The sequence below is a fragment of the Aulonocara stuartgranti genome (assembly GCF_965226115.1).
Source record: "Aulonocara stuartgranti genome assembly, chromosome: 3".
Taxonomy (NCBI): domain Eukaryota; kingdom Metazoa; phylum Chordata; class Actinopteri; order Cichliformes; family Cichlidae; genus Aulonocara; species Aulonocara stuartgranti.
Window position 1 is genome coordinate 55416295 of NC_138941.1, and position 26299 is coordinate 55442593.

Below are 26299 nucleotides of genomic sequence, written 5' to 3' on the forward strand. Positions count from 1 at the left end.
TGATTTGGGATCAAATACTTGTTTCCCTCAATGGAATATAAATCAAGCTATTAATTTTGTGACATTTTATTTCTGAATTTTTGGTTAATATTCCTTACTGTGTGAAGTTTGCGTGTTAACCCCATGTTTGTGTGGGTTCTCTCCAGGTACTCTGGCTTCCTCCCACAGTCCAAAGGCATGCAGTTAGTTGGGTTAGGTTAGTTGTTAATTCTAAATTGCCCATAGGTGTGAATTTGAATGCCAATGGTTGTCTGTCTCTATGTGTTAGTTCTGCGTCAGGCTGGTGACCTGTCCAGGGTGCGCACTGCCTCTCTCACTAGCTGGCTGGGAAAGGATCCCCCCACTGACAAGGATAAGTGGAAGAGAATAGATGAATGGGGTGTGTAATATCAGCAGTTATTAAAGCTTTTTCATCATCCATTTATTTTCTTAACCTATTACTAATTTGTTAATTCTGTCAGAAAAAGAATGAAACGCTTGATCTCACCTGAGAGTTTCCAGTGCACAGTGTGGACTCTTCAGTCCTTCAGAAAGAAGCTTCACGCCTGAATCCTGCAGGTCATTGTTGCTCAGGTCCAGCTCTGTCAGAGTAGAGGACTGGGAGCTGGACAGCAGTGAGGACAGAGCTTCACAACTTCTGTTTGAAAGGTTACAGCTGCCCAGTCTGAAAGACAATATTTTTAATCAAAGTAAATTGCTTTAGTTGTTGAACATACACACAACAGAATATCTCATCATATTTTATTTAAGAACTTAAAATTTAAAGATTGTTAGTAAAAGCAACATTTATTCTGTCTAAATTTAAATAAATGAAGGGCCAAACGTTTTAGTGTTAAATAGTAGTAATTTGGTTTGATCAGCAGGAGCTAAAATGGCTTTTTTTTCAACAAGCCATTTATACAATATAATACAACTTAATACAATATAAACAAGTTTAATATTGCATAGGGCTGCTCGATTATGGCAAAAATGATAATCACGATTATTTTCACTGAAATTGAGATCACGATTATTTGACGATATTTATTTAACCCTTTAAGACCTACTATAGAACCAAGTCCACCAGAGCTTATATTTTTTTTTTACATGCTGTAGTGCCATTTGTGGGAGCATTTCAAGTTGCTATACATCAATACAACTGTTATAGCCCATATTTTAATAATATGTATGCATTAAGTCCATAGTAATTGCATAAATTGCAAAAAAGTGCAATAAACTACAAAAAAAATTGAAAATCGCTTTTGTTTTGTTTACATATATTTCTACTTGGAGAAATTTAAGAGGTTTATCCCTCAAAACTTTAAATACAATAAAGTTGCAAAAAATAGTTTCCCACCACAGGAAATCTATTTTGAGTGTCTTCATAGTATTATTTTGGAGATACAGCAATTTTTATATACTGCAGGAAAAACAAAAAACAATCCTATGACGTAAATTTGCAAAGAAAACAGCATGTGCATCATTTCACTGTGGGAAGTGTTACGAACAGCTGATAGGAACGGCAAAGCGTGTTTCTGGAATATTATGTTTTTGTTCCTGCAAGCGCTTTTTATGCAATTTTTGCAAAGCTATATGTGGAACGAAACCGTGACCGAGGACAAGCTGATGGCATAAGATGTAAGTACAACTCCTCCGGTTTCATATGCAAAACAAATTATTGCACTAGCTTACGCGGTTCAGGTTCTACAGGGATTTAAAAATAGTTACGCAAAACGGAGCGTGCTGCTCTGACCGGCTTTAAAGGGTTAACAATGACTTTAAAAAAATAATATAAAATGGTGTGCAACACCACTGAAGTTGTTTTTTTTTTTAAACTCTCTTTTCAACCAACATCAGTCACTCTCCAAATAACTTCTGCTTAGCTTTCCGAGCTTCCCTCGGGTCCTCTTAATCAGCGGTCTCCAACCTTTTTTGCGCCACGGACCGGTTTATGCCCGACAATATTTTCACGGACCGGCCTTTAAGGTGTCGCGGATAAATGAGGGAGGGGCTAATAATCGGCTCAGTCATTTTTAATGATCGTTGAAAGCCCAGATCGTAATCGTGATTAAAATTCGATTAATTGAGCAGCCCTAATATTGCATATACTGAATATCTTACCACTGTGACAGTCTTACACTTTAAATTCTGACTACACCCATGCATAAGCTACATAAGCTACAAGTGCTACATAAGCACTTGTTTAACTTTAATATTTTCTATGCTCAGAGTAGAGCTGGGCGATATGAGATTTTTTCATATCACGATATGTTTTTTTCCATTTCAGGCGATAACAATATCTATCACGATATAAGCCAAATAACTATATTTGTAAGATTTAAATGTGCCGTTGCTCACAAGTAAAATGTGAAATAATCAGCAGCTTGTTTTTATTTAAATATTTATTTCCCATAATAAGTTCAACAGGGTAGATGTACTTAAGGAGCATGAGACTTTTTCAGATAAATAAAGGCAAATATTGCAAACTACACAAAAGGCAGCCGCTAAAGCGTTTAAGTTTCAAAATAGAACAAACGAAACAGACTAAACTGTCAATTCCACTTAGAAACAAAATATTAATTCTAAAAATAAATCTTAATTTGTTTTACAGAAGAACAGACAAAACTGACTAACTTTTGTCAATATCAAATAAACTGAGAACTAAAAGGAAATTCTCAATCTCTCCTTGTTGTATAGCTGAGCTTTTCAAACAGTTTTAACAGTTACTTTAGTCTGACAAAAGCCGAATGACGAATTAGCGCTTCCAGTCAGAGACTGAGGCTACGTCCACACGTACACGGGTATTTTTGAAAACGGAGATTTTCCGTTTTCGTTTTAAAAAATAATCCCGTTCACACATAAAGGCAGAGATGAAGGAAAACGCTGCTATGAACATGCCAAAGCAGCAGGTGGCGATATATTCCTAACCGTGCAGAAATGTTGGCCAATCAGAAGTCTAGAAGCCTCGGTGGGAAAAAGTAAACAAAGCTGGGGCATAGAAGCAGAACAGAGTCGTATGTGTGGACGGACAGTAACTGTGTGTATATGTAAGCATTTAAACACTGCAGAGAGTAGAATTAACTACAAGTATTGTAGAAATTCATTTCACCGAAACAATAACGTGGCGCACAGTGTGACGCATGCACCAGTTTATTGTATTTCCAGACTTGCTTTCGGCACAATTTACAGTGCACGCTACTCTGTTTTTTGTCAGACTTGAAATAGCCGAAATACCTTCACACTACGGAACTTCTTTGGCTCTTCCGTTCGACAATCTCTCCGGCATTGGAACCATCGTCTGTTTTCTCTTCGGTCACGCTCGGTTGATTTTTCTAGTCGGCACACTCATTTCCTCCATTACCCGCTGGCTCCATTACCCGCTGGCTGCTTCCCAAACAAACACACGTGTGGCTTGGCACTTGTGCTGTACGTAACAAGTCACGCGACGTGACGCTGCGGCTGTGATTGGTTCGGCTCTGCGCTACTTAATTTGGATTGGCTGACCTTTTTTTTTTTTTTTTTTTTTAAGAGGACAAGAGCGGCAAGGTCTATCGCGATAGCTTAATTTCTCTATCGAGTAAAAGTTATATCGCGATACATATCGTTATCGTTCTATCGCCCATCTCTAGCTCAGAGTTAAGTTTATTCCTTATTTTAGTTAGCTGTTTATTTAGATGTGTGAAGGGAACTCAAAAAGTAAGAATTTCATTGCTATGTGTAACCACTTGTGTTTTGCAGTGTATATACTGATACATTTCTTGAATCTTGGGGGTGCTCAGGTCTTGAAGGGAAGGTGGACTGAACCTAATCACCTTCTCAGCAGAATAATTCACAGGGTGCAAAGTGTCCATATTCTTGGCAGTGATAGCACGATAACACTTAGTCAGGAAGAGTTGAAGATAGAGTGACGGAAGAGTAGGAGTGCACTATAGGTGACTTTGGCTGGTTGAATGTCTTCAGATGCCATACAAAGTACATCTTTTGCTGTACCTTCTCGAAGTGTAATCAATTTCACTACCAGTAAGGTATTTGCAGCTTGCCAGCCACCACCATTATTTTTAAAGATATTCATGAATATTTAAGACTAAATTCTTTTTTCCCTATGAATATAAAAACACTAAGCACGGGGGAACTTCATTCACGCACTTGACACAACTGAGTGCTGACAATCATTTCACTGAACAGAGCCACAGTTTGTGTAACCTAATATACCATTTGTGTTTTAATTAATTGATCACTTTATCTATTTCTAATTGTTTTGGCCTAGTGTGTTGTCAATTTGAATCAGCATTTAAAGAAATGAAAGTATAGGCAAGATATTTACTCACAGAGCTTTCTTGGAGGCTTTGGCCACTGGCAGCAGCCTCAGAAGAGCCTCCTCTGAAGCAGAGTATTTCTTCAGGTCAAACACATCCAGATCTTCTTGGGATGACAGTAAGATGAAGACCAGAGCTGACCACTGAGCAGGAGACACTTTATCTGTGGAGAGACTTCCTGAACTCAGGGACTGTTGGATCTCCTCCACTAGAGAACGATCATTCAGTTCATTCAGACAGTGGAGCAGATTGATGCTCTTATCTGTAGATAGATTTTTACTGAGCTTCTTCTTGATGAACTGGACTGTTTCCTGATTGGTCTGTGAGCTACCTGTCTGTGGCAGCAGGCCTTGTAGGAGACTCTGACTGGTATGTGGTGAAAGACCCAGGAGGAAGCGGAGGAACAAGTCCAGGTGCCCATTTGGACTCTGCAAGGCCTTGTTCACAGCACTCTGGTGGAGAGATTGTAGGTTTGGTTTGTTATGGGAATTACGCCACTTTGAGATTGTTTGTTCCTCTTCCAGCAGATTGACTCCAGAGTTGATGAAGGTCAGATGGACATGAAGAGCAGCCAGAAACTCCTGAACACTCAGATGGATGAAGCAGAACACCCTGTCCCGGTACAGTCCTCTCTCCTCTTTAAAGATCTGTGTGAACACTCCTGAGTACACTGAGGCTGCTCTGATGTCGATGTCACACTCTGTCAGGTCTGATTCATAGAAGATCAGGTTTCCTTTCTGCAGCTGATCAAAAGCCAGTTTTCCCAGAGACTCAATCATCTTCCTGCTCTCTGGACTCCAGTGTGGATCTGTCTCAGCTCCTCCATCATACTTGACTTTATTCAATTTGGCTTGAACCACCAGGAAGTGGATGTACATCTCAGTCAGGGTCTTGGGTAGCTGTCCTCCATCTCTGGTTTTCAGCACATCCTCCAGAACTGTAGCAGTGATCCAGCAGAAGACTGGGATGTGGCACATGATGTGGAGGCTTCGTGATGTCTTGATGTGGGAGATGATCCTGCTGGCCTGCTCCTTATCTCTGAATCTCTTCTTGAAGTACTCCTCCTTCTGTGGGTCAGTGAACCCTCTGACCTCTGTCACCATGTCAACACAGTCAGCAGGGATCTGATTGGCTGCTGCAGGCCGTGTGGTTATCCAGAGGCGAGCAGAGGGAAGCAGTTTCCCTCTGATGAGGTTGGACAGCAGCACATCCACTGAGGTGGGCTTTCTAGGGTCAGATAGGATTTCAGTTTTGTGGAAGTCCAGAGAAAGTCGACACTCATCCAGACCATCAAAGATGAACACAACCCGGAATTTATCAAAGCTGCAGATTCCTGCTTCTTTGGTTTCAATAAAGAAGTGATGAACAAGTTCCACCAGGCTGAACTTTTCCTCTTTCAGCACATTCAGCTCTCTGAAAGTGAATGGAAATATGAACTCGATGTCTTGGTTGGCTTTGTCTTCAGCCCAGTCCAGGGTGTATTTCTGTGTACAGACTGTTTTCCCAATGCCAGCCACTCCCTTTGTCAGCACTGTTCTGATTGGTTTGTCTCTGGTCTCTTTGTCTTTGGCTTTAAAGATGTCTTCTTGTCTGATTGTTGTTTCTTCTCTGTCTGGTTTCCAGGATGCTGTTTCAATCTGTCTGACCTCATGTTCATCATTGACCTCTGCAGTCCCTCCCTCTGTGATGTAGAGCTCTGTGTAGATCTGATTCAGAAGGGTTGGGTTGAGTTCAACCTGGCTCCAATGGGCGTCCTTAATGAAAGTTTCTAAAATAAACAATGGATAAAAATAATCATTCATGGAAAAATCAAATGCATATTTTGATTACACGTTAGTCTATCACTTGTATTTTTTTTTTTTTTAAATAATCAAATTTAGCCAGCTTCTTAAAAACTCAGAAATCCTCTTACTGGTCTTTATAAGGTCAGCAAGTTCATCGTGCTTCATTTTCCTCAGGAAGTCCAGTGTGATGTTCACAAAAGCCTCTCTGCTGCTCCTCTCCTCACCCTGCTTTAGACTCTCTTGTTCTGGGTAATCAGAATTTAGAAGCTTCTGGAGTTTCTTCAGTTCATTTTTCACAAAAGTTTGCTAGTTTTAATGATTTTGGTTTGTTGGATTTACGGGTTTCAGCGTGAAAGTGAATTGAGCCTCGATGGTTCTGTCACGGTGAAGCTTTTAGAAGGATTCTGTCATGATCAGCAGCAGAGCAGTGATCTTCCTTCATGGCAGCTATAACCAGCCTCATCTATATGTTAGAGAACAGGCACCTTTCCCTGAAAGCAACGTGAGCACTCCTGAAGATCTGTTAGAGCTCAGACTATCAGAAGCCCTGAAGGTTTTTAAGAGCAACAGGAGGAAATATGGCTGCAGGTGAGAGAAAAACTCTCTTTGAAACATTCATTTCATCAAATCCTGTTAGATCGAGTTTAAAATCACAGTTTAATAACGCACAGCTTTCCTTCATGTTCATAAGATTGGAGAAACCTGCAGTCAGCTGAGACTGAAGAAGTCACTTGGATAAGTGACTAAACATTTCTCCCACTGAAAACATTCAGATGAACAAAATCAACTTTTGAAAATTTACTTACCGGTACCTGGATGATTGTGTAATAAAAGTATGAACATGTATTTATAAGTTACACTTGTGTTATTTTATTATTGTTATATTTCTTATTGTGTTATTTATAAGTTGGTCTGTGAACAGAATACTGAATGTAATAAACATCTAAGTCATGAATTATGATTCATTAGCTTTCTTCGAATCTAACCAGAACTACAAATGGGAATTCCTATATGAACATCTACATGCACAAGTTTCATACACTACTCCCAAAGCCTCACAGTACATGACACTGACTGCCAATACACACAACAACAATATATCACAAAACACCAAATTGGTTTAGCTTACAGCTAGCAAGTATGTAGCATAACAAGTAGCATTAGTAGCATGAACTAGCCACATAGCAAACAGGTCAATACACATTGCACTCCTACATCCACTAAATGTCCAAATGGCATAAAAGACTAAAACTGTCCTTTCCAGGTAGGGCTCCACGTCTACTCACAGTTCTTTAGCGACGCACACGACTCACACCGTGTGTAGACATCCACTGATGAGTAAGTCTGCCAGGTGGCTTTTGCCCTGTGTTAGCTCAAATAAACTCTGATCACTGGAACATGTCCTCAATAGTGCAGCTGTGCTCTCTCGCCACAAGGGGGCTCCCCCACTCAGCTGACAGCCTTTCCAACAGATATGATTTTTACCTTATCTTTAAGCATACCCTTACTATTTGAATATAATTAATGTTGCATTGACAAGATGTCTGTGAAGGTTCTCAGTCATCCAGGTTATCGTAGTCAAAGGAGCTTGCAAAGAAAAGCATCTGGACTTCTTTAAGTTGCTTGAAGACGTTTCACCTCTCATCCGAGAAGCTTCTTCAGTTCTAAGGTCAAATGGTGGGGAGTCCCAGATTTAAACCTAGTGGGAGTATCCCCCCACAGAGGGACAAAAGGACCAAAAAGAAAGAAGCCATCTATGTCCACTGTGAGCGACCATCTTTGAACAGAGGCGGTGGTTTACGACACAACTGTCTGCGATCTATAATCCAGTTTTGAGTTCCCTTCCCAGACGCCTTAACGCCCACTCACATCCTGGGCCATCTGACCTCAGGAATTTGCATGATAAGGTGGGGCCAGGTTTCACAATGAGCTCACGTGAAACCCTGGCTGATTGGGACCCACACCCAGTTTCACACCTTGGCTCAGACGATTAGAGGATCATCAGGGGGTCCCAGACCACTCCCTAAACATACATAAGCAAACATTAATATTAACATTAAAGCTGTATAAAACAACAGCTACAGAAATGAACTTTATTTGGTTAAAGAAAAAAAGAAAAAAAAGACTTCCAACTGTGGGGTCTCCAATGACCCTAATTAAGCCCCGATAAAGAAGGGGGCTTCGAGGGGGGGCCTCTCTCACCTCTATGTGAGACAGGGCCTTCCTTTGCCAGCCGGCCAATGTCCATTCTACTAGCATATGAAAAAAAAAAAAGCCTATTTTCAATTTCTGCATTGCCACTTCAGTATATTATTTCGAAATAAGAAGTCTTTACCAGGTTAGTTTCCTCAGAGGATATTTTAATTACATTAAACTCACCACCTGTTCTCTTTACTCCTCAATTTTTCGGTGTCCCACTCATTCTTGCTCTTGACGTCTAATACTCGGAGTCTTTCCTTATAATCTCGGGTCTGGTCTTTATTTACTTGGCTCCGTGTTGTCCTTTCTATGCACCACGATAAACGTCGGATCTGTTCCAGAAGCGTCTCCGGGCGTTTGATGATCATCACCGGGAATCCACTCTTTACCATGTCATCTGTTGCCTCCTCCACCAAGCCGTATAGCACTGTTCCCTCAGGATAAAAGACTCATCTTTGCTGGAAAAGGAGTTTGGAATCGGATTTTCTTGTCTTTTAAAACAGATTTCACCTCTGCGTATTCCCTTCGCTGCTTTAAAATCTGTGGTGCATAATCATGATCCAAGTTAACTGTCTTGCCTTGGTAGTCAAATCCACGCTTCTGCCAGGTCAATTTCAATATTTCTTCTTTCATTCTGGAACTAGACAGTTTGGCAACAATTGACCGTTGCGTCGCTCCTGGCGGTGGTTTTGACATCAAAGCGTGATGTGCTTTTTCCACTCGTAGCTCAGCGGAGTCCAGCAACTCCAGATTCTGTCGTAATCAACTCTCCACAAATACGACCATTGATGTAGAATTGTCTTCCGACCCCTCCTTGACACCGTATATTCAAATGTTTTCTCTTCTAGACCGTCCCTCCAGGTCTGTTAGCTTGGCATCCATCTCAATATGCAGTTTGAGCATCTCTGTTACTACTTCCTCATTAGCTTGTACTTGGGTTTCAACATCCACAATTCTTTCTTCTACCTCTTTCACTCTCTTGTTGGTTTTGTTTATTTCTTCTCTTTCCTTCCCCAAGAATTATAGGAATTCAGAAGAGATAACTGTGCACAATTGAATGAAATCAGAGAGGTGTGTCCTATTGCTAGCAAGGGGATGATCTCAGAGCAGCATCTCTGCCCTCGTCTCAGACCACTCCAAAGAACCAGCATCCCCCTGCAGTATGTGCACGTGAGTGAGTGCGTGTGGATGTGGGTGTTTGTGTGACTTCCTGCTGATCACAAAGGGTCATCTCCCCTTACGATGGATATGGCTCAATTCCTGTAACGGTCTACTATACACAAGCACAGGTGAGGTCATAAATGGCAAGGAGTAAACATCCTCACTAAATAAGAACAGAGAATCTTCACATAGGATGTCCCTACAGTTAAACACTATAGCACCCCCCCCCCCCCCCCCTCACCATTCAACAGGCTGGGGGGGACAATAGAAACAAAGAATGTCTTTGGAGTTGCCTTGTGTAGCTGTAGGCATTGTTCTAAATATGTTTTTTGTTGTTTTTAAACTTTCAGTGACAAATTTAATTCTAGGACTTGTTCCGAATAGTGTTTGTTGCAATGGTTGTAGACACTCCTCGTTCCCTCCCACATGTAAGAGCGGACAGCCTCCATTTCCTGTTGATTAGATCAGAGCTCAGAATAGTTTCACTTTTACAACAGACAAAGCTGCAAGTCTTTCTTACTAAGAAGAGGAATGGCGCAGAAGGAAATTAAAATGGATGAAGAAAACATTTCTTGTTTAAGCTGTTTGGATCTACTGAAGGATCCGGTGACTATTCCCTGTGGACACAGCTACTGCATGAACTGTATCAAAAGTCACTTTGATGAAGAGGACAAGACAGGAATCCACAGCTGCCCTCAGTGCAGGACGAACTTCATGCCAAAGCCTGTCCTTGAGAAAAACATTATGTTAGCAGAGTTAGTAGAGGAACAGAAGAATATCTCACCGAGAGTTGCTGAAGTGGATGTTTTACTGTCACCAGCAGAGCCAAAGACCAGAGCTGGATTCTTAAAATATTCACATGAAATCTCACTGGATCCAAACACAGCAAACACACATCTGTTATTATCTGAGGGGAACAGAAAAGCAACAATAATGAGACAAAAACAGTCTTATTCTGATCATCCAGACAGATTCACTGGATGGCTTCAGGTCCTGAGTAGAGAGAGTCTGACTGGACGCTGTTACTGGGAGGTGGAGTGGAGAGGAGGAGGAGTTGGTGTTGCAGTCGCATACAAGAATATCAGCAGAGCAGGGAGCTCAAATGAATGTAAATTTGGATTCAACGACAAATCTTGGTTTTTACGTTATGATTCAAAGGGTTTTCAGTTTTGGCACAATGAAGTCCAAACTGTCCTCTCAGGTCCTCGGTCCTCCAGAGTAGGAGTGTACCTGGATCACAGAGCAGGTATTCTGTCTTTCTACAGCGTCTCTGAAACCATGACTCTCCTCCACAGAGTCCAGACCACATTCACTCAGCCGCTCTATGCTGGACTTCGGTTCTTTTATTATGACAATGACACCGCAGAGTTCATTAAACTGAAATAGACGGAAATTATTGAAGGACAGATGGTTAACATGGGTTTTTTAGTTCTTTAGTTACCACTATCTTTGGTCAACATTGTTGTTACTCAGAGGTCACTGATGTGCTGTTGCTTAACCTGTCAGTAACACTTTATTGGTGCGACTTTAACATTGTATCATTTGTTGTCTAGTTATTGATTGGTTATGTTTTAATGAAGGAAATGTGTTTCACTCTGCAGAAACAATACAGCCTCGTATATCTTTGTAAATGTTGTATGTTGTTCTGATTAGCTATTTAATGTAAAACATCCGATGTCTAGTTTGTTTTATCTTCTACACAAGAGTTATTCTTTATGGCAAATTGTTTTTCATTTATGTGCACTGTCATGTTTTAATTTAGAGAAGTGGTCAGTTTGGTTGGGTGTTTTTGTGTTATTCTCTGGTTGGTTCTGTTTTCTTTTGTTTAAGAAAAATAGCCATTGAAATATGTGCAACCCTGTGAAAAGAAGAAGTAATATGCACTCAAACAACCTTGTATGGAATAAAATGACACCTTATATAAAATGTCCTTAATTAATCGTTGTATTGTGTTCCAGTCAAAATAAAATATTGTTAACTTGATCAGACTGACATATTAGTTCAATAGTTAACTGCCAGTGATGATGCCAGTGAGGCCCATTCAGTCCAGCACAGCTTGGTCGGTGTGCTTGTTTATTAGACCCAAAAGCAGATGCAGAGAGAGATTGGTTGTGTTGACAAAAGGCAATCCTTTATTTGGCTGAAAGCAGTAACAAAACATGGCTTCAGAAAACAAAAGCAGACTGAGGAACACTGAGCAAACTAAACGACTACGACACTCAGTGAAAACACCATGACAAAACTATGAACACTAAGTAAACGATGAAACACAATTTAAAAAAATGCCTGTTACCTGTTACTATTAATTTTCAGCTTTTTCCTTTTAAACAAATTTAAAGTGAAACAACACAAAACACTGCAAACCACAACACAATTAAAAATAAATTAAAATATGAAAACAAAAAGAACATGCATATTCTCTGTCATGTGGACCTGCATGAATAAACTTTCTGAATCCTTTATCATCCGCAACTGAAAATAGTTGAGGATGAATACTATACCTTTACAATGTGACGTTGTTGTCCCTGGCTCTTTCTCTCTCTCTCCCTCCTGCTCTGTTCCAGTGCTATTGCGAGTGTAACTACTGCCCCTCCCCCCTCATCCAAAGCACGAGGCTTGCGTGCTGAGTGAAAAAAAAAGTGTGGGAGAGAGAGGGTGAGAGCTGGATCTTTGTTCACTTCAAAGATCCAGCTCTAAGAGCCATTTGGTTCGCGACCGACACATCACTAATGGGGATTACAGTAGGATTACAATTGGAACAAAGGTGGATTTGACAACCTTGCTAAGGTATGCTTATTTTTGTACTCCTTGTCTATCATCAGATTGTTTGAAATGGACTATAAAGTGCTGCGCCAGCTGGCCCGGCCTCCACAGTCACCTGACCTAAACCCAATCCAGATGGTTTAGGATGACATGGAGCGCAGAGTGAAAGCAAAGGGCCAACAAGTGCTCAGCATCTCCGGGAACTCCTTCAAGACTGTTGGAAGAACATTTCAGGTGATTACACATCGAAGCTCATCGAGAGAATGGCAAGAGTTTGCAAAGCAGTAATCAAAGCAAAGGGTGGATACTTTGAAGAATCTAAAATCAAAAATATGTTTTGAGTAATTTCACATTTTATTGCTTACTGCATAATTCAATACGTGTTAATTCATAGTTTTGATCATGAAAACAAGAAAAAACATTGAGACGGCGTGTCCAAACTTTTGACTGGTAATGTACGCTCACATCAACAAGGCATATGGATTATGAACAACAAATAAAAGTTCAATACTTGGGTATCACTTTATAATAATGTCACACTAGTAAGTATTAGTGCGGTATTGGCAGGTGCTTCATTCTTACTATGCCAGTAATTAATACAGATATGTTTATCCAGTGTTGGGAAGGTTACTTTTAAAATGTATTCCACTACAGATTACAGAATACATGCCCCAACATGTATTCTGTAACATATTCCATTACGTTACCCAATGAGAGTAACATATTCTGAATACTTTAGATTACTTAATATGTTATCATGCTTTTTACAGCTACATGAATGTACCACTGCTGTGTGATTTATTACTGTTACTGAAGGTCCGCGGCTCCGAACCGTAGTAAAGGGACCTTAGTAAAGGTCTAATTCCGTGTCGGCTCGTAGCCGAAAAATAGATTTACTTTGTTGTGGCGACCGTGGCTCAGGGGGTTGGGAAGCGTATCTGTAACTGGAAGGTCGCCGGTTTGATCCCCGGGCTCTCTGTCCTGGTCGTTGTGTCCTTGGGCAAGACACTTTACCTTACTTGCCTACTGGTGTTGGCCAGAGGGGCCGATGGCACGATATGGCAGCCTCGCTTCTGTCAGTCTGCCCCAGGGCAGCTGTGGCTACAACTGTAGCTGCCTCCACCAGTGTGTGAATGTGAGAGTGAATGAATAGTGGCATTGTAAAGTGCTTTGGGTCCCTTGAAAAGCGCTATATAAATCCAATCCATTATTATTGTGTGGGTCAACTTTGCTTACAAGAGACGCGAGAGACAGAGAGAGGCGTTGAAAGACTGCTCCAACAGAACTTATTGTTTTGGAGGAAAACACGAACACGGTGTACAGTCGAGTCTTAATAGCTTACTTACAACTGGGCTCGTCAGGCACTCTTCTTGGCTGCAGTGGTTATTATTATATTTACATGCTTCCAGCTCCCGTTTTTGCTTGATGACAACTCGTACTTTTCCACTCACTTTTTTCTCCCTCCTCACGCTCACAGACACATAACGTGTATGGCAGTCCATTCTCCCTGCAACACGGACTACACTGCCCATGATGCTACATTCTTTAGGCCAGTGGTCAGCAAACTGCGGCTCTGCGTGGTTTGGGGAAATAAATTAGAAGTATTTAGCTGAAGTGTATTTTATTTTTGTTAGTTCTTTTTTAACTTGTAGTTCTAAATTGGAAGATTATTGTGATATTAAAATATAAAAATAAAATTATATTCTATTATTTTTTCATCACTCAAAATAAGCATCACACTCGCGGAAGCTAGTGTACACGCTGAAACGCCGCGCATTTATCGAGACTTTCAACCCGAGGTTGGCCAATTATGGATCTTCGGATCCATAATTATGTCAGCAGCTATTCTCCACCGTGAACTATGTTAAAAACAAACACCGCTCACGCCTCACAGATGACAGCTTACAGTCCTGCGTAAAGATGAAAGTGACTTTGTACAGCCCTGATTTGCACATTCACCAAAATGTGTTAATTACATAAATAAAATGTAATTTTCTCTGTAGCACTTCATGGATTTCATAAGCAACACACCTTAGTTGTTCACACAAAGCATAAAGGTAAAAAAAAACAATATATACAGCGTTATCTTCATTTTAGATGTCAAAAGGTATTTGCGGCTCCCAGTGTTTTCTTTAGGCGTGGAAACCGGGTCCAAATAGCCCTTTGGATGTTAATGGTTGCTGACCCCTGCTTTAGGGCCATGCCTGTAGCATTCTGCCGATTGCCTTCATATACAGAATTCCCCTGCTTGCTGCTACTACTAACGTATATACTATATATATAATGTTCTTCCTCTACCCCCCCCCCCCCCCCCCCATTTTTGCACATGTCGAGGAGCGTGTCAGGTTACATTTCACTGTGTGTTATACTTGTATAACTATGCATGTGACAAAATGCATATTAAATCAGTTTTTTGTTTTTTTTTCATATTTCAACTTTGTTTTATTAATTTCAACAATGACATACAAAGTTAGCAACAGCTAAGTCCATCTTGATTTCAGAACAGTGGTATGTCCATTATACCCTCCAACCCCCCAACCCAAATTCTCCCCCTACCAGGTCTACAATAGACAAAACACTGCAGAAAACCAGTTTCTGCCCACACACACACACACACACACACACACACACAAAAACCCAAAAAATAAATAAATAAAAAAAAAAGAAAAAAAAGAAAACAACAACACCTCAGGACCCATACACATAACAAGCATAACCCCCAAAAAAACAACAACAACCACAACTCCCCCCCCCTCCCCCCCGCCCCGTAACCAAACAGACAAACAAAAACAAACAAAACAAAAACAGAGAAAACAATAGCAGAGAAAGGACCAAACAAAACAAAAGGAAAAGCAAATAGATAAGGTATAAATAAGATTTAAAAAAAAAACAAAAAAAAAAACAAAACATTATAATGTAGCTTCGCTCAGTTCACTTCAGACTCAGGAAGTAAAGTAATAGTGTCGACCAGCAAGAGAAATGATTTCCAGATTTTATTAAATTCCCTAATAGAACCTTTTAGAGAGAATCTAAGTTTTTCCAGCTTTAAGTTAAAGAGTACATCTCTCACCCAATGGTCATGAGTTGGGGGGTGGGGAAGCTTCCACTTCAACAGAATAAGCCTCCGGGCCAGTAAAGTGGTAAAGGCTAGGGCCTGTTTGAGGGGACCAGATAAGTTCAAGTCGGGAGGAATGCCAAAAATTGCAGAGAGTGGGTTAGGAAGGACAGTCTGGCCATATGCTTGGCTAAGTGTGTCGAAGATATTCCTCCAAAATGCACTCAGTTTCGAACATGACCAAAACATGTGGACATGGTTGGCAGGCGATAGTCCACATCTGCTACAGGCATCACTGATGGTTGGATAGATTTTAGATAATTTTGCGTTTGTATAGTGTACTTTATAGACCACCTTGCACTGAATCAAAGCATGACGAGCACAAATTGAAGACGAGTGAATCAATTTCAAAGCACAATCCCACTGCTGTTCTGGCAAGGTTGTCTGAAGCTCTTCCTCCCATCTCAGCTTAATATGAGAAATGGATTTGGGGACCAAAGCATCTAGTATTTTATACAAGGCTGATATCAGTCTGTTTTGATGAGGGTTCGTCTGCAGGATGATATCCAGATTTGTTTCTGGAGGCCGATTGGGAAAGTGAGGGAACTGCGTTTTTACAAAATTTCTAGCCTGAAGATAGCGAAAAAAGTTGGAGTTAGGCAGGTCGTATTTGGACGATAGGTCAGCAAAAGATAGAAAGGTGTCCTGACTGTACAAGTCCTTAACAGTCCTAAGTCCGTTATCTTTCCAACTACTAAAGGCCGCATCAGTGTTTGAAGGTGCAAAATTACAATTTTTTGATAAAGGTGTTAGCAAAGACGGTCCAAGTAGCCCGAAGTATTTTCTGAACTGTCGTCAAATAGTTACTGTTTCCTTAGCTATTGGATTATCCCCAACAAGGGTTGGAGAAAAAGGGAGTGGTGAGCTGAGTATTGATGATAATGAGTAACAGCTAGATGCAGTTTCCATTTGTACCCAGGCTGTTACAGGGGGGTCGTTATGAACCCATTGTAAAAGTTTTTGTATGTTAGCTGCCCAATAGTAGTGTCTAAAATTGGGCAGACCAAGATCACCATCACTTTTAGAGGACTGAAGAATAGACTTGCAAATTCTAGCTTGTTTCCCTCCCCATATGAAATGTGATAGAATCTTTTCTAACTTGTCAAAAAATGCCTTGGTAAGAAAAATCGGGACATGTTGAAAAAGATACAAGAATTTTGGGAGGACACTCATCTTTATCAGGTTAACTCTCCCTGCCACTGACAATGGTAGAGAAGTCCAACGGTCACAATCTTTCCCAACATTTTCTAGTAGGGATAGAAAATTCTCCCTCATCATTTTATGTATAGAAGAGGAAATAAAACCCCCCAAATATCTAAATCCGGTTTCTGTCCACTTAAAAGGCACTATTGAGTGGGGAAGAGCTCTGGCCAGGGAATTAAGGGGTTGCAACTCACTTTTTTGATAATTGACCTTATATCCTGACAGTGTACCATATTGGTCCAGTATGTCAAAAAGCACCGGGAATGAGTTTAGAGGGTCAGAAATGTACAGGAGCAAGTCATCTGCATAAAGGGAGAGTTTGTGAGTCACACCGAACCTTGTAATGCCTTTAAATCTATCCTCTGAACGCAGCCATATTGCAAGAGGCTCGATAGCAATGGCGAATAGGAGGGGTGAGAGAGGGCACCCTTGCCTAGTGCCCCTCTCAAGTGGAAAAGGCAAAGACAAGTTGTTGTTAGTACGAATACAGGTGGATGGCGAGGAATATAGTAGCTTAACCCAGAGAATAAAGTCAGCCCCCAAGCCAAACCTATCCATCACCTCATAGAGGAAGCTCCACTCGACGCGGTCGAAAGCTTTCTCCGCGTCAAGAGATACCACAACCTCTGGAATTGAGTTGCACGATGTATGGATAATATTCAAGAGGCGTCTTGAATTGTCATATGAGTGCCTGCCGGCCATAAACCCCGTCTGGTCAAAGGCGATAATTTGTGACAGAACACGTTGTAGCCTAAGTGCGAGGATTTTAGATAGTATTTTAAAATCAATATTTAAAAGAGAAATTGGTCTGTAACTACTGCACAACAAAGGATCCTTATCCTTTTTCAAGATTAAACAAATAGTAGCTTCGGACAAAGTCTTGGGTAATTGACATTTTGAAAAGGCTTCATTATACATATCTTTCAACAACGGTGCCATAAGATCAGAATTAACTTTATAGTATTCTGCAGAGTAACCGTCAGGGCCCGGCGATTTACCTGTGTTTAAGGATTTAATGGCTTCTTGTACCTCTACTACAGTAATAGGTCCCCCTAATCCTTTCGTCAGATCACTATCTATTCTTGGAAAATGTATATTTTGGAGAGTTTCTTCTGATAGAGGGGGAGAGCTTGAAGTATACAGATTGGAATAGAAACTTACAAATACTTCATTAATTCCCTCTGGGTCCGATATTATGTCACCAGCAGCAGACTTGACCTTTGGGATTAGCTTAGAGGTTGCTTCGTCACGGGCTTGATAAGCCAGAAGTTTCCCTGCCTTGTCGCCAGATTCAAAAAAGCGTTGCTTAGTCTTAATTAATTGAACCATAGCTGTTGCGGTGGTGGTTAAATTAAGACTGGCTTGAACTTTCACACGTTCTGTATAGAGGTTAGGATCTGGGTTTGATGCATATCTGCCATCTAGATCTTTGATCTTATTCAATAAACTGGACGTGTAAGTTAACTCTTTCTTCTTTAAATTTGACACAAATCCTATAAGCTGGCCTCTCATGTAGGCTTTCGACGTTTCCCATAATACACCTCTTGACACTTCAGTAGAATCGTTCAACTCAAGGAAAAGTGAGAACTGTGATCTCAAAAAATGTGTATAGTCATCCCTTATCAACAGGCTAGAGTTAAATCTCCAATGTTTAATGGGTCGAGACGGGGTCGCTAATACCACATCAAAAGAAACTGGTGAATGATCTGAAATGGCGATAGCATGATACTGACAATGGCTAATTTTACAGAGAAACCTAATATCAACAAGAAAAAAGTCTATACGTGTATATGTACGGTGGGGATGAGAGAAAAAGGAAAATGCCTTAGTAGTGGGATTCGCATGTCGCCATGGATCCACAATCCCCAGCTGAGTTTTGAAAAATTCTAGGGTTTTAGCAGATTTATTCAGGGAACAGGCCTTAGTTGACGATCTATCCAGCAGAGTGTCCTGAACCAAGTTAAAATCACCTCCAACAATAAGATGATAGTTTTCCAAATTTGGAAGTGAAGAGAAAAGTTTAGCTATAAAAGAGTCGTCATCCCAGTTCGGCCCGTACACGCTAGCCAGTATCACAAGTGAGCCCTGCAAGTTTCCTGACACAAATGTGAAACGGCCATCTGGATCAGCAATAACTTTATGTTGCTCAAACAGAATATTATTAGGAATAAGTATGGCTGTCCCTCTAGCCTTGGCGTTAAATTTGGAATGATATATATTGCCGATCCAGTTTCTCTTGAGTCGCCTCACTTCTCTGTTGCAGAGATGTGTCTCTTGAAGAAAAAACACATCTCCTTTAAGCTGCTGTAAATGCGCCATAACTTTGTTAACTTTGGTTGCATTCCCCACCCCTCTCACATTCCAGGAGACAATTCTAAGACCATTGATTGTGCTCGACATACCTTACTATATTCAGACAGGTCTTTGATTTGACAAGTTGACAGTGGCCAGGGGAAAGCTGGTGTCTGTATTTGAGGTAGTAGACTGTGAAGAGAACAGGGGAAAAAAAAAAAAACAGAAAGAAAAATAAATAAATAAAATAAAATAAAATAAAATAAATAAGACACAACAACAACAACAACAGAAAAAACATAAAACAAGGCAATACATACATGCAGATCGAACAACATAAATTGGACCTGGATACCCCCGAAAACAAAACTTGCAAGTGTCCATTGCACAGCAAGGTGTAAACATTCCTGTGTGAAGACTTCGCCATCACAACTCTTATCAAATGGCTTGCTTCCCTGTGGCGGCAAGGTCTCACTATGAAAATATGCCTTGTCAATATTCTGCTAAAAAAAATTGAGGAACTAGGATGTATCTTACTATACAAAAACGGACAGAAGAAAAGCACAAAAAAGGCAGGCTGGGGTATTGTTGTCCCCCATTTGTACATGGCAGGAATCAAACTGTAGGAGAGGCAATAATAATGAAAAAATGTGTGTTTATATAAAGTAAAACAGTATATACATATATGTGTACGTAGCAGACTAGCGTGCCAACGGTGGTATTAGAACAAAATATAAACAGGGGTATTATAAAGGAAAATGAGAGAAAAACAGAAAAAACAATGAGGTTAGAATTACTCAAACCATGCTGTCCTCTAGGTACCAAACATCAAACTAAAATGTCATGAGCCCTTCTATGGAAGTGGCAGGATCCAACCATGACCCTCAGATCAGGTTTCCAGAATGTTAGAACTCAGGGGACGGTGTGAGGCGATATAGCTCCGAGCGTCGCCTGGTGACGCCAGTCGCTTCCGGTTCCCTTCGTCAGTCATAACGAACAGTTTGGCCGGGTAGCGAAGCTGAGGCTTGAGTCCAAGATCGTACAACTCCTTCATAACTCCGCGGTAAGCGGACCGTTGTTCCAGCACCTCAGGGCAATAGTCCTCGACAATATGGATGGGGGTGTCCTTATATTTCAGTTTACCCCGCATTTCCCGAGCTTTGCGCACAACGAGCTCACGGGTCTGGTAGCTATGGAAACAGACAACAACCGCTCGGGGTTTCGCGTTGGGGCCTGGTCTTGCCACCAGTGCCCGGTGGGCTCGATCCAACTCCGGGGCCGTTTTCAAAACGTCCACTCCAAATATGTCCACAAGCACCTGAGAAAAGAACACAGTTGGCCTGGGCCATTCAATATTTTCAGGGACCCCCAAGAGGCGAATATTGTTGCGGCGGCTCCTGCTTTCAACGTCGATTAGCCTAGCTCTCAGCTTCTCGTTATCCTCCGCCACCACCGCTAACTTAGCCACCACGTTCTGGAGCTCCGCGCTCGTAGTTGTGGCCATAGTTTCCAAGGCTGTAAGCCGTTGGTCATGGTTGTTGAGAGTCGTTTGGATGCTGTCCAGCTTGTTTTCAAGTCGCTGAACGGATGTCTTGAATTCTGCCGAAAGCGAGGCTTTGTGCTCGTCCAGCGTGGTCTTTAGCATAGCCATGATGGCTTCATTAGCCGCACCGAGCTCATCTCTTTTTTGCTCCTGGTTCCTGGTGTTTCTACTGGTCATCTTGGCAGATTATGACACCAGACACTCAATACCACCAATACAACTCCACACTTTGTTGCGGGTAGTGAGAAATTATCAAGTAGTTGTGATAAAAGTAGAAGCCCTGCGAAGAGCGACTATTTCGACATGCCGTCTACCGGAAATCCCCCAGTTTTTTTTAAACATTTCTTCACGTCATTATGAGACGCGAGATTGAAACACGGGCATTAGGGCCTCTTAATACGTGTTTTGTTTGGGTTTCCCCCGGAGTGATGGAATTACCAAAAATAGAGGGTATAGCCAAACGTATTGTGGACAAGACAAGACAAGGAGGAGACAGAGGTGTCGTTTGGTCTTGCTTCCCCGAGTTTCCAGGGAGCACAGCCGTTTATTTTCCAAAAGAAACACACTGCCGCTAACCAAACTGCTCGGCATAGCTTAGCACAACAACAACATCAAAAAGGCGCTCTCTCAGCCAGGAAACACACAGTCGCAGAGAGAGAGCGTGTCACCCTGTACCTATGGCAACTGTAATGATGCCGCCTGGAACGACAGAACATTGCTGTCAAACAAAACCCAAATGGTCCTGACCCGCCAAAATATGAAACAGGAAAAGACCCTGTGTGATCCATTTATTTCAACAAAGTAACTGTATTCTGAATACCACCTTTTTAAACGGTAACTGTAACGGAATACAGTTACTCATATTTTGTATTTTAAATACGTAACGGCGATACATGTATTCCGTTACTCCCCAACACTGTTTATCCATCTGTTACTGTTACACCATGCACAGCTATCACTGCTATTACATCACTGGTAGTAAAACTATTAATCATAATAATGTCCTTCCATTCATTTCCGCTTATCTTTTTCAGGGTCGCGGGGGGTGCGGGAGCCTATTTCAGCTGTCTTAGGACAAGAGGCAGGGTACAGGCCTGATGATGAAATTGATTTTGATTGCAGTTGCTATATGTAGTTTCAGTGTCTGATTAGTTGTGGGAGTTGCCTTGTGTAGCTGTAGTTTTTGCATTTTAAGTAACAAACTTAGTTGCAGGTTGCGGTTGCAGTTTTTCTGAGAAGTGTTTGTTACAGTGGTTTTAGACATTTCTGTAGCTTCATTTAGAATTCATTTATTTTTATGTATTTATTTTAAGGTGTTACTGTAAATCTTGCAGTTATGGGTTTGTTTACATCATTTAAGTGTCTTCCTTTAAGATGCTCCTATCAGAGAGCCCATTCTGATTCCATGATTGCATAATGACTGAATTTACCACCTAAAAACTGAGCTCACCAACATTTTTTAATGTACTGTGTATGAAAAAGGTGTTTACTTCAAACGTACTCCTCGTCCTGGAATACGTCAGATACTGATAACTCTTGCCCTTCTACCTGACAGCACCTCCTGTTTGTCTGTGTTTCCTCATTCCCTCCCATTCAGTCTATACTTTGAAGATGGGCATAACCAACTTCTGTTGATGTGTAAGAGCAGACAGCCTCCATTTCCCACATATACGGCTGTTAATTAGATCATAGCTCAGAATAGTTTCACTTCTACAAAAGACAAACCAGCAAGTCATTGTTACTAAGAAAAGAGATGGTGCAGAAGGAAATTTAAATGGATGAAGAAAACATTTCTTGTTTAAGCTGTTTGGATCTACTGAAGGATCCGGTGACTATTCTCTGTGGACACAGCTACTGCATGGACTGTATCAAAAGTCACTTTAATGAAGAGGACTGGAAGGGAATCTACAGCTGCCCTCAGTGCATGAAGACTTTCATACCGAAAGACGCCATGTTAGCAGCTTTAGTGGAGCAGCTGAAGAAGACTGGACTCCAAGCTGCGGGACCCTACAAGAAGCTCCAGGAGAATATCTGCATGGTTTCAGATATACGAGAGAAAGTGACAGACGTCTCACCGAGAGTTGCTGAAGAGAATGTTTTGCTGTCACCACCAGTGTTGGTCAAGTTACTTGAAAAAAGTAATCAGTAACTAATTACTGATTACCTCCCCCAAAAAGTAATCCCATTACTTTACTGATTACTTATTTTCAAAAGTAATTAATTACTTAGTTACTTAGTTACTTTTTAAAAACACGATTTACAACCTGAAGAGGTGATAAAGCGATAGATCTTTCAGCCCAATTCTACTTTTTCTACATAATCCATCATACAAAATGTAATCAAATGGAAAAGTCTCTTTTTTTAACTTGTTTTATCAGTTTTAATCTTTTAACTTTATGCATCAAGCAAAAATTTAATTATATGCAACATTCTCTGACTGGAAGAAATTAGTTTAATATTTAAACCTATTTTCTGCACATTCCAGCATATAATTTTTTATTTTTTGTGTGTTTACACTCACTCTTTCAAATAGATGCAAGTAAAACACAGCAGAAAATAAATAAAATCAAATACTAGTGGCCCTATTGCTCTATTTTCACCTGTAAAGCAGGACTGCGGTAGGCGGAGGTTTGCCCTGGTGCAGGTGTGCCGCAGCGGTCAGTGGAAGAATCCGCGAGTTTCCCATTACGTCGTAGCGCATTCGGTGCTTGTCAGGTTTCAGTTAACGGACTCAGGCGCAGACCGGCACTCCTTACAGGATTTACAGATTTTATTTACACAACGACACCAGGTGATGCTATTTACAAAGTGCTGGAGGGAGGGGAGGGGGGTCCAGGGTTCCGGGGTATGTGAGGGAAAAGACGGGAATCTGACGCCCTCCAAAGGCTCTCTCTCTTCACTCCCCACACTGGGGAAACACCATCCACTCACTCGTCCACGGGATGACAGGCAGGCTGGGAAAGGTCCGGGATAGATCTGTACACAGAGATTATAGTTAGAGGTGAACAGACGGAACGAACTCACAGATCCTTATTTACAATCTACTGAGCGACTGACGCTGATAACTCAACGATCCAGCGACGAGTGACACAGTGCTGCTGTCTTAAATCGGCCTTGTGATTATCCCGATAGGCAGCAGGTGCGTGGGCCAGGGGCGGGAGCCCATAATGAGCATCGCCCCGGCAGGGGAGAGAGAGAGAGAGAGAGAAAACATGTTGCCTAATACAGAATCAGCTGGTGAGGCACAGGGACCATGACAGTGCTTGCTTGGAAGTTTAGGGGTTTTTTTCGCTGTAAAAAGAAGTTTTCTTCCCATGCACAACGGACACTAATGTTTTTGTCACTTTTTACGGAATCAAACTTAAAGTAAGGTCAGTACTTCCACACTTTAAACGCTGTACGCTCATACTCTCTCCCGCACTCGATCCACTGTTGATCTGCACACAGCTGTTGTCACGAATGTCGCACTCGCTTACGTCACTGTCATGGTTTTAGTAACGCAGTAACGCAGCGTTCCTACGGGAAAGTAACGGTAATTTAATTACATTTTTTGCAATAGTAATCACTTACTTTAATCGTTACCTGAAAAAAGTAATCAGATTACAGTAAAGCATTACAAGTAACGTGTTACTGCCCATCTCTGGTCACCACCAGAGCCAAAGACCAGAGCTGGATTCTTAAAATAGTCACACTGGATCCAAACACAGCAAACACACATCTGTTATTATCTGAGGGGAACACAAAAGTAACAACAGTGAAAAAACATCCAACAACAACTGATCATCCAGACAGATTCACTGGATGGCTTTGGGTCTTGAGTAGAGAGTCTGACTGGACGTTGTTACTGGGAGGTGGAGTGGAGAGGCGGAGGAGTTGGTGTTGCAGTGGCATACAAGAATATCAGCAGAGCAGGGAGGGGCGATGAATGTGGATTTGGATACAATGACAAATCTTGGGCAATACATTGTGACACACACAGTTATAAATTTCTGCACAACAACATCCAAACTGACTTCTCAGGTCCTCGGTCCTCCAGAGTAGGAGTGTACCTGGATCACAGAGCAGGTATTCTGTCTTTCTACAGCGTCTCTGAAACCATGACTCTCCTCCACAGAGTCCAGACCACATTCACTCAGCCGCTCTATGCTGGACTTCGGTTCTTTTATTATGACAATGACACTGCAGAGTTCATTGAACTGAAATAGACAGAAATGATTGAAGGACACTTGGTTAAAAACGTTTTTTTTCTAGTTTCCACTTTCTTTTGTCTACATTGTTGCTGCTTAGAGGTAATTGATGTGCTGTTTCTTAACCTGCCAGATCTGCAAATAAAGTCATTTTACATTTGAATCTTTTGGACAGATGTTAACAGGGTTTTGTTGATGCTAATGTGGTACATGTAACTCACCACTCGTGTTTTTATATTGTGTGTTGTCAATATTAAAAAAGGTTAAACACAGTGTCTGCTTCAAATCAATCCTCTTTCTGGAATACATCAGAGACTGGTAACCCCTCCCCTTTTTCTGCCTGTTACTGGTCTGTCTGTAATACCTCCACACGTCAACCTGTTTTCCTGTGAGTTATCAACACGTTCTCACTCCCAACTCGTCAAATGTGTGACGCATGGTCAGGCTCCCTCTGCTTCACTTATCGACGCGCAGGGTACCCCCCTCGTGTCGAGAATTGATGTGCAGGGTCCTCTCATTGAATACTATAGAGCTCCCTAAACGTTGCTTATTGACGACAAGAGATTGCCGCGGAAGAGCCTGTTGTCCGTATATTTATATATTTCCAAAATCACATTGTAGTGACCTATACAAAACACAATAAATTATATAATGTAAGCAACTACCTGAGAAACAGCAGATACATTAATTATAGGCTGTTACTTTTGTATCGTTTATTGCATTTATGGAGGGAGTGATGTATGCTGGGTAATGGCACAGCTAGCTACTGGGTGACTTTATTCACCCGCTTCGGCTGTTATCAGTCCGTACAATGGGCGTTATTAGCACAAATCAGTCCCATAGATATGGGCCATCAAAAATAAAGTTTGTATTCCCATCTAATAATATTATTTTATTATTACATACCTGTAGCACAATCCGTTCAGTTAGCTTCACACAAAAATAGCTGGTAGAAATGTCCTCCAAAGATTATCTTTGTTCACCTCTGAGGGGGCATTTTGATGCTTTGTCTGTTCACTGCCTGCTGGAAACTTACCTGCTTGCTGCTGCTGCTCTTCTCTCGGCTTCCCAGAGTAAATCTGAAAAGTCACCTGCCTGCCCTCCTGCCTGCCACAACACACCTCTGCTCTAAAACAGGAAGGGTCAGACATGTTGTTCTTCTCTTTACTCCACCACACACCCAGAGAAACTCCCGTCTCTGTAGCTTTGCTTCAGCCTGTAATACAAGGAGGCAAAATCTCCTTTCACTCACCTCACATCATACTCACCTTTAACCTCATCTAGAAATAACTCACCTTCTCCCTCTGTTACAGTGAGTCCTGCTCTGTGGAATTCCCTCCATGTCTCACCTCAGCCTTTCTGATCCGTGCGATAAATAAAGTTTTCCTTCAAATCAAACAAACATGTACTGAGTCAGCTTTTGGCTCCAACCTCTTTACACCGGCTGCTTGGCCTTGACAGCACAAGGTCCTGGACCACGTTTACATGTCTTCATAAGTTAACAGATGTGAAGTATTTTCACATACGGCCCTTAAAGCTTCTGTTAAAACGTTCCACAAAACTTGGTTTAATCAATGTGTGATGTTAAACTGAACCATCAGCTGATGCAAATGTTTATTATTAAACTCCTCGCCTTCATCTATTTGAAGTTTAACAGGTACACGTCCCTCACTCCTCCTCAAAAGCAGATGCAACAGATGCTCCTGCCTTGGTTTGAAGACACCTGCATGCATACTTAGAAAATCCATCTGTACATG

The 26299-nt window shown here is 41.3% G+C and overlaps 3 protein-coding genes across 4 annotated transcripts in view; 2 read left to right on the forward strand and 1 right to left on the reverse strand.

Annotated features, from left to right (window-relative positions):
- Positions 1 to 26299, forward strand: part of LOC309699509 (tripartite motif-containing protein 16-like) — a gene marked incomplete at its 3' end in the record, with an annotated part of 68326 nt that overhangs the window by 9902 nt on the left and 32125 nt on the right. The window contains exon 2 of one of the 2 annotated variants that reach the window (XM_082522561.1): positions 10430 to 10825. The exons of the other annotated variant lie outside the window; for it this stretch is intronic. Within the exon in view, the coding sequence (XP_082378687.1) occupies positions 10430 to 10825 (396 nt within the window). Of the gene's footprint in view, positions 1 to 10429; positions 10826 to 26299 lie in introns of those variants that run through there. 2 annotated transcript variants of the gene reach the window in all.
- Positions 265 to 8327, reverse strand: LOC309698525 (NLR family CARD domain-containing protein 3-like; the record flags this gene model as incomplete). Its single annotated transcript, XM_082521038.1, has 4 exons — positions 265 to 343; positions 488 to 664; positions 4308 to 6063; positions 8282 to 8327. The coding sequence occupies 4 exons, from the start codon at positions 8325 to 8327 to the stop codon at positions 265 to 267; spliced, it is 2058 nt and encodes a 685-aa protein (XP_082377164.1).
- Positions 22130 to 24560, forward strand: LOC309698533 (stonustoxin subunit beta-like; the record flags this gene model as incomplete). The annotated part of the gene is made up of 3 exons (XM_082521047.1): positions 22130 to 22414; positions 24050 to 24100; positions 24180 to 24560. 3 exons carry the CDS (start codon positions 22130 to 22132, stop codon positions 24558 to 24560), a joined length of 717 nt encoding a protein of 238 aa, XP_082377173.1.